Source organism: Cydia strobilella, chromosome 25 (genome assembly GCF_947568885.1).
Source record: "Cydia strobilella chromosome 25, ilCydStro3.1, whole genome shotgun sequence".
NCBI classification, from domain to species: Eukaryota; Metazoa; Arthropoda; class Insecta; order Lepidoptera; family Tortricidae; genus Cydia; species Cydia strobilella.
In genome coordinates, this window is record NC_086065.1 from 9,397,160 (window position 1) to 9,411,099 (window position 13,940).

A 13,940-nucleotide genomic window follows, 5' to 3' on the forward strand; every position below is an offset into this window, starting at 1 on the left:
GAAAAATGTAAGTATATCTATGACGTCGACTGTACACTTGTACAGTGAATTTTCAGTACTAAAATGTCAAGTGATTATTGCCACATTGAAGAAAACCGCCTGTATTCGTGCATATATTAACGTTTTTGCGCTTGTATTACGGGCAAAGCAATTTATACGTCGTTTTTTTTGTAATAACAAGTGTGACAAAAAGTGTACAGTACATCAGGATAACATTTCGAAAAGCGAAATTTGCTTTTCGGTTTAAATATTATTATGATCGCTTGTGGGAATAAATCTGGACGAAATGCTGATGACATACTCAGCGTCTACGTTTTTGCGCTTCGTTTTCATTTATTTATTTATTTTCTTTATTGGGGAATAAAACAGACAGGCATATAATACAAAAAAGAAGTTATTGTTTTTACATTAAGGCGGTTCCCTGAGCCAGAAGGCGAAAAATCTCCTTATATGATCATGTTTTTCTAAGAGGCGTTAATATTCGTACGCGTGGAAAAAATATATGTAGTTCTTGACTATATTATCTTTAATATCATAGCTTCCGATACACGAATTATAACATTTTGCTCGATACAATTAATTCCCAAAGTAACCTCTAACTCGGACTTTTAATCCAACTTTACTCGGTTATTTATTATGTGATACTATAAACAAAAAAATAAGAAAAAACAATCAACTTAAATAGTAATTTCATAGCTTTCGAATTTCGATATTGTAGGGTAACGTTTTTAAAATAAATAAAAATCGACAAAATTTGATCAAAATTGACACTTGGCGCGCATGATCTTTCCCGTTCTTTCTTGCGAAATGTGACAGAGACAGCGGCAAACCGATGGAACGGCCTTAATAAGTGCAACCTACATCCTAAGACAATTCCCACTAAAATTTAAAAACCAAGAATATTCGAGTGACATTGTCATCGGATTGAGGTATAAAATGCAAGATAAAATATAGATTTAGATTTAGATTTATTTATTTCATAATATTAAATTACAATATAAATTATTTTTACACTAATCTATACGAATTTATATTATGATCGTCAAGTGGAAAATAACAATTGATTATAATTATACAATAACAATACACAATTTAAAAACCATTTGAATAAGCAATCGATTAATAAATCAATTAAATTTATAACAATGTCAAACTTACACTTAACAGATACTAAACTATTATGCACTGACGATAAAATAATGGTAATTACATTGCTGATTTGATAATTAAATTGTTGCGTTAGTATTTAGAATGCCTTATATCGTTCATTATTGACATGACACGATTCAGTTTCTTTGAACACTTTATTTTTATTATATTATGTATTGATCTATTGTCCGTGCTTCAAGAACACAATGCCGCTCTTCCTTTGAATTATCTTCATTGCTGTTACTTTATTCATCAAAACACACTAATTCAACATCAAATTCTTTCTCTTTCTATTCTCTCTCTCTTCCCACTTCCCAGTCGGTTACTTTTGACAGAGGAGTGATTGTTCGTCATTTCATAGGTGCGGCCGCAGCTCTCATTATGTTTCTGTAGCCATATTTACATTATTTTAAAAACACTTGGTGAGCGACTCTATTTGATAGTGTCATTCCTCTTGTTTAAAGGCAGGGACACACTTATCCCACGTACGCAATGCAATGCATTATGACAATCTGAACTCTGAATTTTGTATGGTTAGAAACATACTCGTCATGCGTTGCGTTGCGTATGAGAAGTATGTTTCTAAGCATACAAATCTCAGGGTTCAGATTTCATAATGCATTGCATACGTTGCGTACGTGGGATAAGCGTGTCTCTAGCTTAAGGGTCACACTACAAAATCAGTTGCCATTCACTTACCATAAACATGCGATAGAATAGAACGGTGTTTTCTTTATCAGCAGTGTGAAATAGCGCTGAAACAACATATGAACTATAACAATAGTGTTTACATACATTCTCAGATAACGGCAGAGCGTTCGGAATAGTTTTAAAAATAAACAATAATGGTTGATTGCAACGACATCTGTTGTCGGATAGCGGTACTTGTGTCATTGATTATGATCACGAATCAATGACATGTTAGTTATTCGTGTTACCCGCTACGCCAATGATAAGATTCCATTAGGTTCTTCAAATGAACGTCATGTTTTAAATAATCTTCAGTCTATAGTTTCCCCAACATCACAAATAAGCAAATGGAAAGGTTCAATAAGGCTCATCAGATACGTAAATACGAGTACGCCACCCTCCTCCCAACTACAATGGTCGCCTACGCCACCTATCGACCAACGTCCGTACTTGCTCCAGGATAGGCCTGACGCGCGCTCGCCTGGCCGGCGCCCGCTATGCCAGCGGCGACGTCCTCATCTTCCTCGACGCCCACTGCGAGGGCGTCACGGACTGGATGCGCCCCATGCTGCAGAGGATCAAGGACGCGCCGACGGCCGTCGTCATGCCCATTATAGACGTGGTCGAACACAAGGACTTCCTCTATAGCGTGCAGGACCCCGCCATGTTTCAGGTTGGCGGGTTTTGTGTGTTTGGTTTCTGTTTCTGCACTTGTATGCTTAAACCCACTAGCGACACTTGTGTGAAATAGATGTGATGTTCACTGTTTTACAATAATTGCACTATTGTTTTTTTTTTACGACACGTTTGACTAGATCGTTCCTTCTGCACTTTGATATATATATAGAAGTACTGCTATCCGGCTACTTGTAGTTGATTTTATTCTGTTTCTTAAGAGCGCTATTTTAGCTACCTTTCTAGTTTCTATGTGACCTTTCTAGGAGGCTGTAATAAATGGGGCGAAGGGGGGGGGGGGGGATATATGACGTGATACGCAATCACCGTTTTAGCACTATTTTTAGAAAGACTGATATCGCCTTGTCGTTATCGCTCGATAAACGCGAGTTTGGTTTTTGTATGGCACTGGCGCAGTCGGTAGGATCTCATATTATTATAATTTATCATTGCACTTTCAATTATTTTGTTTTCTTTATTTATATTAATGACGATTAATTAGCACTATGGTTAGGGTAGTACCTACTTACACACCATACACGCACACTACTTTATATACATATATGTCTCTCTCACTGTTGTCATTCTTTACTGCTGTGTGTTCTTTCATTGGTACTATGCTGGGAAAGTTTGTGTTTTGTGCGAATTTTGTTTTTGTGTTTTTTCTATCGTAGTGGTTTCAAATCTTGGTGCCAATAAAAAATGTCCTTTTACTATTGGATAATTTAAATACTGTAGTAGGTATTCAATCCAGGTGGTCAAAATAGTAAAAAATTAAAAGCTTTTAGCTTTTTAGGTGAAACGTGAATTTTCCGGAAAAATTAACGATTTTCAATAACTACAAATGCTCACCCGCGTAGCGTCTGCTACCAGCAGTCATAGGTATTATTATCACATGGTCTAGGATGTGTACGTATCCCATGCAGGATTTGATGAGGTCGTCGGTGGTGTCAGAAATGGACACACGGAAATGTGCTTGTCTTCCAAAGCCGATCGACAGCCCCGCCGCTAGACTAACCACATCAACACACCTGGTTAAATTATATTTGAGGCAATTGGTGCGTCTGGGCTTAAGCTAATACAAGTAACTAAGATTTTCGTGAAACATTTTAGATGCATTGTCAAAAGTTTACCCATTTATTTGCCCATCTCGAATTTTTTATAATAGTAACTTAGACATAATATAGCCCACCGTCGGTAAAAAGCTGTACCTATCTCAGGCAGGGTCTGATGAGAGCCCGCGTGACGGGCGCGAGAGCAGCGCGAGGAGACGTGCTTGTCTTCCTGGACGCGCATTGCGAAGCTGAGAGTGATTGGCTGCGGCCGCTGCTGCAGCGCATCCGCCACAAGCGAGATGCAGTGCCCACGCCAGTCATCGACGTGGTCGACCAGACCACGTTCCATCTCGACGGGGAAGACCCTATTCAGGTGTGGCATGCGAACACTCAGAGGTGTGCCATGCGGCGAAGAAACCAAATATGTCTCACCTACTAACAGTAACTTACTTACAATATAAGTTCTGATGGTGGTACGTTCCAGTCGAGAACTGGAAAGACCCTATTCGAGTGTGGTATGCGACAAAAAGAGATGCCTTGCTGACAAATAACGGGTTTAGGTGGGGCATGTGAAAAAGCATGAAAATGCAAGAATACATCGGTAAAACATCAGCAGAGAATGGCATACTAAAATGAATGAGAGCATGCTAGTTTACGAAAATATTGCGCATCGGAATAGTGTATGATAGTGCTGAGGAGGGAGTACCACCCAATGGTGTGCATGGGAAAGCAGAAACGTGGAAGACGCTTTACTAACTTAACGTGGTATGGAACAATATAACTGACAAGGCTAACATTAAGGATTAAAGCAAGTAGTAAGTGGCTTTACATTAAGAGCTGCTTATGGGTCATAGAATAACTGATCACGAATTTGTGATGGTATTCATGATGATATTGATATCTGAGATCCACTATCTTCGGTTATTTTATGCTATTGCGATAAATCCGTACAAGGAAGTGCTTATATACCTAAATAATAGTCATGGACAAATTTAGAAGAACGCAAATAAAGGTTTAATAACTGGATTAATTTCAAAATTAGTAGTTAAACTTTTTTTTGCATTCCTCTACATTTGTCCATGAGCGTATATTGGACTTAATGCGAAAATTATACTAATGTGTATTTATAAAGCATGTTAGGAGGTCAAGGGGAAGCAAAATACTGTACCAATGGTTAATAATAAAAACCTTCTGCCAATATATGCACAGAAGTCAGGAGTTGATTATTTTACTTGTTCAGAAATTTACGTAGTGGTAATAATGCATTTTGGTGATGGCGATCTTAACATTCCTCATTGTGCTAGACGCGTGTAGAGTTTATTGACTACACATAACAAGATTATTAAAAATACATAAAATATACATAGATACCTACTTTAAGAATTTGTTTCTTAAGGGGCCCACTGACTATCAGTTCGCCGGACGATATCGGCCTGTCAGTTGTTCGGAACTGTCAAATTTTTGTTCTAACTGACAGGCCGATATCGTCCGGCGGACTGATAGTCAGTGGCCCCCTTTAGCATGCTCAGTTCTGAGATAAATAAAGTGGTTCAAGCAACGAGTTCTACATAATAAGCAGCAGCATAAATACGATCTGTACAAGATCAAAACATTTATCACCAGTGTTAGTTTATATACATATGTATCCTGAATATCCTTCTGTCCTACTCGACTTACTTTAAACTGAAAGTTTCTATGTTTTCAAAGTTCTTTTTCAACACTACACAGTTTCCTCTAAAATTTTCTTAAACATTTACTTTATCCACTAACAGAAGGCATATACAAAATTTACAACTACAAATTAATAATCTTATGCCCAATATTTGACATTACAGAAACAACTATGAAAACGGATTATATCGCGTATATATTGAATTTATAATACATCCCGACTAGAGTTGTGCCGTTCCCGGTAACATTCCCCATTTTGTATGGGGAAATTTCTCGCTCGGTAACATTCCCCATACAAAATGGGGAATGTTACCGGGAACGGCACAACTCTAATCCCGACGTTTCGAACCCTTTACAGCGTTCGTGATCAACGGGTGACGAACGCTGTAAAGGGTTCGAAACGTCGGGATGTATTATAAATTCAATATACGCGATATAATCCGTTTTCATAGTTTTATTTCATGAGTAACTATCGCGGTAACCGAAGACAATATTATTACAGAAACAAGTTTTACTTTAAGACATTTGTCAAATATTAGATGACATTGCAAGAGGTTAATTTTGTATACCCTCTCTGTTGTGTGTGTTTACTATATTGTACTATTGGTTTGGTTTGGTGGTAGTGGTAGTTCATCTAGTGTAAAGGTAGTGTCATTAACACTTAGTCATTTCCTGTAGTGGGTGCGGTACCTAATTATTACTATTTAGATTGTTTGCGCTAAAACTTGTATTTTGATCGATCAGTTGGTTTGTTTATTTGGTTATCCATACTTCCATACTTAATATTATAAATGCGAAAGTCTGTCTGTCTGTATGTCTGTCTGTCTGTGTGTTCCCTCTTCACGCTTAAACCGCTGAATCGATTTAGATGAAAAATGGCATAAAGATAGGTTGAGTCCCTGAGAAGGCCATAGGATAGTTTTTATCCCGAAAATCATCCCTTAACAAAGTAAAAAGCGGGGTGGAATTGAGATAATTAATGAAGTGTCTGCTTATTTGTGTGCAAAATATGCTCAAATTGAATAATTGCTATAAAAAAAATTCCAGGCGTTATGCTTGCTTTAGCTGCTGTTAGTAAGTCCGCGCAAACGAAGTCGCGGGCAAAAGCTAGTTTCTAATAAATCGGGCCCAAAATCAGTCCAAGCCCTATATAAGTACTATAAACTACATTTGATCCTTAACAGGATAAGGGTTATTTTCATGATTCGAGTTTCACGCATTGAATATACAATTATCGCACTTTGAAGTGCCTCGCCTTTGTTTAAATGTGTCCGTTTAGAAGCAAAAATTAATGATTGAAAATGATTATTTTTAATGGTTAATTTTTCTGTCGTAGCATGAACTCGTACCATGTAAAAGCCTTTATGAGGAAATTGCAATAAATGAGATGTGCGCAGGTCGGCGGGTTCACGTTCGTGGGGCACTTCACGTGGATCGACGTGCCCGAGCGGGAGAAGAGACGGCGAGGATCCGACATCGCCCCGACCTGGTCAGTGACCCTACATAACTAATGGTTCTGTGATCTGTAAAGCTCGCGGCTCCAGCATTATGAAAAAAAACATCATAAAATTTTAAGGGAATCGTAGAGGAGAAAAGTCGGACAGTTGTACATACTCGTACGGAAGCATTTGTGCCCGAAAAGGGAATATTAACTTTATAAATCACCTGGGAGACTCATAGTTATTTACGATACAAGTGCGGAAAAGAGGAAATTCTAAACGAGTGGCGATAAATTAAAACACGACCGCAGGGAGTGTTTTAAATCGACACGAGTTGCGAATTACCTATTCGCACGTGTATCGTACAACGTTTTACAGTACATATGGCCCTTTAAACTTTCGACATATGCACGAAAAGTGCTATTTGACGCACTAGTGCGAGAAAGTAGCACCATATGTACTGTAAAATATATTAACATATTTTACTTTCACTGACGTAATCCGTCCGTATCCTCAAAACGGAAAAATGTCGGACGATTATTCGACATCACAATATTTCAGGTCCCCAACCATGGCGGGCGGTCTGTTTGCGATCCGCCGGGAATACTACTGGGAGCTGGGAGCGTACGACGAACAGATGGCCGGCTGGGGCGGGGAGAACCTGGAGATGAGCTTCCGCATCTGGCAGTGTGAGTCTAGTCCTGTTCTTTACTGATTGAAGGTTCGGTCACACCGCTGCTCAAAAACCGGCGAGGGAACGGAATCGCAGTGTCGTGCTGTAGGCTTTACAATTACACTTGGAGGGCATGCGATAAAATCGTGACATTTATGGCACGTCACTGCGGTTCCGCACCGTTGTGTTTAAAAATGTGTGTTTAAAAACTAATAAAAGTGTGTGTAACTATAGTGTCTAAGGCTACGCGCGCACTGCGTATTTCTGCCGTGCGTTTTTTTTCCGCAAAATCTGTGCAGTATGCAACCTCCTTGAAGTGCGCGCATTGCGGAAAATAATCTGTATGCGGATGAAAATCTGTGGTTTGCTGCAGATTGGTTGCGGTGCGGCGCCGCACGAATTTTCTGCATCCTATGGACTATTCAATAAATCCGCGCACTGCGGAATAAAATCTGTGCGGACACCGGCCGGCAGCCATCCAGTGACGCAGTTGTTCTCGCGACACGATGCTGCGCGGTCATGTCGTCGCCTAGCGTAGTAGTCAATTTTCAACGTCCGTTCTTAACTTGAGTTGGGACTAGAATGGCAAAACGTGCGGATATATCACCGCTGTGCGCGTACTGGACACACACGGGTTTTTTTCCTTTGCGTTTTTAAAAACGCACAGCAACTCGCCGCACCGCAGTGCGCGCGTAGCCTAACGCACGATAGCGTATTATGCGATGCGACAACGTCGTATTCTCTTATAATTGGACTTTTTCCGTACAGCACGGAAGAACCCGAGACCAAGGGCTAAAGCGCACTTGTTAAACATTATAATTTCAGGCGGCGGCACCCTAGAAACGATCCCTTGTTCCCGTGTCGGGCACGTGTTCCGCGCCTTCCATCCTTACGGTCTCCCGGCCAACAGCGACACGCACGGTAAGCGCCCCCCCCCCCCCCCCCCCCTCACTGACACGGGCCCGTTGCAGGCGGCGGCGTGCTCGAGACGCTGCCGTGCTCCCTTCAATCCCGTGTCGGGCACGTGTTCCGTACGTTCCATCCGTATGATACCTAAATTCATAAATAATTTTGTAACTTAATAACAAATAATTGTTTTTAAAAATAATGCTCTTCTTCAGAGATGACCTCCAAAATTTTGACCCTGTTCAGATGGAGTATTTTACACTAGTACGCGCTCTTTAAAATCGCCTTATTTGTACAGGGTTTTAGTACATACGAGTAACTCGTAACTCACATGGCCAAGAGAGCAGGCATTGGCAGACTTGCACTCCATGATAAAGCATAAAAGAAACCATAGAATGGCAAAAGTTATCACCAGGCAATGTAATGTGATATGATCCTAAGTTGGTCGAAATAAATGATTTTATTTATTTATTTATTATTGAAGTACTAGGGTTGTAACTGGTTGTCATACGTCATTTCAATGGATTTCGCTCGCAGTTTACGATGCCTGGTTATCACATTACTTTTTTATCTGTTCCTTATAAACTTTTTATTGTTTTGTGCTTTGCAATTAGTGTGTACTTATAATTAGTGTATATTTTACGTATGATCCTATATTATAGCGTGTTTTAACAGGAATCAACACAGCGCGTATGGCCGAAGTGTGGATGGATGATTACGCAGAACTGTTCTACCTGCACCGGCCCGATCTACGCGTGAGTATCTTGCCGTTCATACATCGCCCGAACACACACACACACACAGGAAACTATAAAAACGATTTCTTGTCTACGTTAAAAAACATATGAATCATTCATACACCAGATAATATATATTCTTGTGAGCGTGGCTTAGAGACGAATATTTTGCTATCCTACTTGAAAAATATTGTTTATGTACTTATGTGTTTCCCGAATCCTCGAAAAATAATCTAGGTATAATGTTTTCAGAGTATCAGAGAAATACAGGCTAAAATGGGCGTTTTGGCTTACTACTACTATACTTTGTAATACATATTACCAGTTATTAATTTCTTAATAATATTTGTTGCTTATCAACAGAAAAATCCAAAAATCGGCGACGTAACCCATCGCAAAATACTTCGAGAGAAACTCCATTGCAAGAGCTTTCAATGGTTCCTCGACAACGTGTACCAGGAGAAGTATGTGCCCGTGCGGGACTCGCAGGCTTTCGGCAGGTGAGCTGGGTATTATTGTTCATCGCTAGCCTCGTGTTAATAAACGGCCTCGCATATCTCGCATTGCCGGCCGAGTGAGATTTAAGAGGGCGTGGTAGGCGAGGTCGTTTAGGCTGGCGTTCAAATTTTTTTAATTCTCGGTACCTCGGCTCGTACAATTTACCTATAGGTAGTATTTTTCAAACAGCTTGGGTAGGGTAACGCATGCCATCTCAATACAATTTTGCGAAATTTTGCATTTTTAGGTTATAAATTGTATGCAGATGACAGCTGTCACGTATATAAAAAATACTAGGTAATACTCCCATTTAAAGTGTTTTTTTTTTAGGGTTTCTAACATGGCAACGAACCTCTGCCTTGACACGATGCAACGCGAGGGAGAGGCCACGCCGCTCGGCTTCTATCCTTGTCACGCACAGCTGACCGACACCCAGTTCCTGTCTCTGTCACTCGCGGGGCAGCTGAGAGACGAGGAGCGATGCGCTGAAATACAGTTTATGAGGTTAGTTTTACTGTCTTTGTCGTAAGGAACGGCCACAGCGCTGTTCAAAATACGGTGACGGTACGTGAGTACGGTGAGTTAGGAGTGCATTCCGTACCGTCACCGTATTTTGAGTAGCGGTGTGGCCGATCCTTTACTCGGCGGCGTTCCGTTCCTGACAATACTAGTAATAGTAATTTATTTCCTATCGATATTTTCAGAGAATCGACTGAACAGTAAGTAGAATAATTTTTAGAGACTGAAGGAATTGTGTACTATAAAAAAGTAGCCCGTCCCGAATTTTTAAAGTTCCATGTTAAGAAGAGTAATTAAAATAGTTGATCTCAATTATATTGCAGTAAAATTGTCTGTGAAGACAACGCGCCTTTGAACTATTTGCCATACATTTTATTTTCTTCTAATTTCCTGGGGCCTATTGCATATGTTCAGGCTTTGGATCTAAGGATACGTCAGCATAATAAAATACAAGCTAATACTAATAGTGATTTTCCGTACAAAATCACTAAAAGCCACTTGTACCATTCACTAGCCCGACGTTAACCGGTTAAACCTGGAGTTACCGTAGTTACCAGTACAATTTGACACTGGGTTAACGTTTTCATCGGTTAACCCCGGTTTAGTGAGATGGTGCAAGTGGCGCTTATAGTATTAGCTTGTATTTTATTATGCAATAGGCCCCTCTTTAAAAAGTCACTCTGTAAACTATATCTGTGCAGTAGTGGCTGCGTTTAGCCATGGCCGTGAGCACTATAAACTTTGCAGTTTCAGAAAGAGGTTACTGCGCGCGATCAAGTCGCTATTCGCGTGAGTTTGTCTGTCTGTGACTGACAAATACACTAACGATCACATATACATATATATAGTAGAATAGTCGTAGTTGTCGCACCTGTCACTATTGTATATTTTAGTCATCAGGCACCTCAATAATCATTGTACTAACTATAGCATCTGCCCGCTACTTCGTCTGCGTGGAATTAGTCATTCAAAATATCGAAAAATTCTCTGAAGTTTCAGGATATTTTTTCAGGAAACATGATATTAAAGAAATAGAAAATTCCATTTTCAAACTGAAAATTTCCTTTGTTTCCTGTGTAATTTTCTTGACATTTATGTTAGAGTCGGACCAAGCTAACTCTGCATGGTATTTGCAATAACAGTGTGACAATGTCAACATTAGTGTTAAACTTGTATGAAAATATGACGTTTAGATTGATACTTCGTCACTGTAATATTCAAGACAGTCCAAAAGCTGTCAGCCCAAACGTCAGCTGACAGTCCAAAGAGCGATATCAGTATCACCCAGGGAAGGTGCCGGCAGCAGAGGAAGCTGAGGAGGGGGAGGGGGACAGCATCAGTAGACTAGTTGACCCCCTGTGTGTGCTCGCAGGGACGCGCACCTGTCGGGGGAGGACGAGAGCGCGGCGCGGGTTGTCGTGATGGTGACCTGCCGGGACAAAGCTGCTAACAACAAAATGGTAATTATATCTTACATCATCTCCTTCAGTTTGCCTATTTTAATCCCCGACGCAAAATTTTCTTGCGATGGTTCTTAGCTATGTTTTATAGAAATCGATCCAGCAGTTTGAAGCGTATCAGTCCTTTTTCTAAATGATTTTAGGTATGTTTGGCATAAAATTGTTTTTTTTTTTTCAAAGGAAACATTCACAACACAAGGAAACTGTTATATGGCATGGGCTGTTGTTAAATTCAAATTTTATAGTTATTGCCATGGCTTTTTAAATAAGTCTGGGTTAATTTTGTTAACTTAATCCCAAGAATTGGAGCTCTAATATTTACGAAAGCGACTGCCATCTGACCTGAAAGGGCAACAAGGGAAAAAACAGGCTTCCAAGGGGGTATAAAAAAATATTGTCCCTATATTATATTTTTGTTGTTCGAGCAACTGATGTGATGCCAAGTCAGTGCCAACACACATATAGTAATAGAGTTAGACCAGCAATTTTGACAGCACCGACTGTGAAAGTGTTATTTTGAAAAGTTTTATTATAATTTCATAGAAGTTTGACGTTTAGAATTACACTTGCACTGTCTGTGCTATCCAAATCCCCGCCAAGTTAGCTCGCGTTAAATTGCCTCATTTCGCTCTCGTCTTTATACTTATTGCATATGTCCTGGGTGTGTAGTAATGAACTGTTTGTTGTATAGCGATGGCGCCACTTGGCCGCCACCGGGCAGCTGCAGCACGCGGACAGCGGGCTGTGCGTGGACGCGCGCGGCGCCCGCGCCGGCGACGACGCGCGAGCGCGGCCGTGTGCGCTCGACGACACGCCCGACCAGAGATGGACGTTCGATTATGATGGAGAGGATTCACATCGTAAGTGTATAGTGTCGGTTCTAGTAGAGGACCCTGTGGCACTCCTTATACTATTTTTCTAATAATCATTAAAACTTTATTCGAACAAATGTTTTTTGATGTTATTTCAGGTGCTTAATGCGTTTTAAAACTTTTTATGCGAGTAGCTGTAAAAACGAGAGATTATTTATACATTTTAACAGATATTACCGTGTCGAATGCTTTCGATGAGACGGGACTTTCGGTGACTAGAATTTAGGATAGTTACTTTAAAAAATCTTCGTTAGAAGCCTCCTTACCTTGTATAAATATAGAAGTATGCACGTGTATGTGTGTATTTATATACTTGTTTTCGTTGCAGCCGGAGTACTGCCTGCAGAGCTAGAGCAGCGTCTTAGCAAAATAAAGAGACAGCGGTAAGTGTCAATAGAACAGAAATAAATAGTATATCGTTTCATATATGCAAATATAACACACTGTAACATCGTCAGGTGACATTCAAAACTCACTAATTACAAAAAAAATATTAAACAAAAATCAACCTTATTAAATTGTAAAACGGGACTTAATCGCGTATTTAAGTATTTATTTATTAAGATTTACCTCCGACGTTAAAACTTAAATACGCGATTAATTCCCGTTTTACAATTTAATAATGTGAAGAAATTGTGAAAGTTTAAAAAAATAACTTTATTTAGGTATTTTTTTTTAGTTTATTTAGAACACAAACAGTGACAGATACAAATGGATTTGAAGTACAAATGTACTTAACATACTTAAGAAACAGACCTGGAGGTGGTGGTGGTGGATTAATATGGTTCACTATGGTTATTAACTTGTGGTAGTAATTACTGAGTTTTGGTTGTCACCTGACGACATTTTCCATATTTGGTTTAACAAATTATTAGAAAACGTCCTTAAAGTTCACAATTCAAAGTTGACTTTCAACTGCTCTAGATTCAAAACGACTTATAGTACAGCGGCCAGATGGCCTAAAACACCATTCGGTGTGACTGTACAGTATACTACCGACAAGTGGTATCGTGGTGTTCGGTAGACTCTACTGAGTACGAAATAACAACTTGTCACTTTCTAAGAGTGTGGGGGATAACTGTGACGTCACAAAATCGGCAGTACAAAGTTTTTAACTTTTTTCTTTTAAACATACCATGTGGGGTACTAAATGAAAGGGCTTTGTGAGTAGATTACAAATATATAACATACTCTAACATTTTCACTAGTTGGTCACACAAATTATTAGAAAATGATCAAAAATTTCACAATTCAGAGTTGACTTTGAACTGCTCTGAATTGAATATGGCTGAATGGATTAGTCCAAAATGTATATACATGTATATACAAGGTTCTGGAGTGGCGTCCGCGTACCGGAAGACGAACTGCCGGTAGGCCTCCAACGAGATGGAGCGACGACCTGGTGAAGGTCGCGGGAATTCGGTGGTTGCGTGCGGCACAGGATCGGTCGGAGTGGCGAGCCTTGGGGGAGGCCTATGTCCAGCAGTGGACGTCTATCGGCTGACATGATGATGATGATGATGTATATACAATGACTGTGAATATCCTCTATATTATACTTGTCGGTAGTATACTGTCCAGTTACATCGAATGGTG

At 39.9% G+C, this 13,940-nt stretch overlaps 2 protein-coding genes across 2 annotated transcripts in view; both read left to right on the top strand.

The window, feature by feature from the left end:
• The window catches only part of LOC134752769 (protein ERGIC-53), a 182,043-nt gene that overhangs the window by 162,244 nt on the left and 5,859 nt on the right, over positions 1-13,940 (top strand). The gene's annotated exons all lie outside the window — the stretch shown is intronic.
• Positions 1-13,940, top strand: part of LOC134752641 (polypeptide N-acetylgalactosaminyltransferase 1-like) — a 50,748-nt gene that overhangs the window by 11,348 nt on the left and 25,460 nt on the right. Inside the window, exons 5-14 of the mRNA XM_063688311.1 lie at positions 2,299-2,512; positions 6,638-6,729; positions 7,241-7,368; positions 8,178-8,273; positions 8,934-9,013; positions 9,359-9,495; positions 9,824-9,997; positions 11,385-11,472; positions 12,164-12,332; positions 12,673-12,727. Of these exons, the coding sequence (XP_063544381.1) occupies positions 2,299-2,512; positions 6,638-6,729; positions 7,241-7,368; positions 8,178-8,273; positions 8,934-9,013; positions 9,359-9,495; positions 9,824-9,997; positions 11,385-11,472; positions 12,164-12,332; positions 12,673-12,727 (1,233 nt within the window). The remainder of the gene's footprint in view (positions 1-2,298; positions 2,513-6,637; positions 6,730-7,240; positions 7,369-8,177; positions 8,274-8,933; positions 9,014-9,358; positions 9,496-9,823; positions 9,998-11,384; positions 11,473-12,163; positions 12,333-12,672; positions 12,728-13,940) is intronic.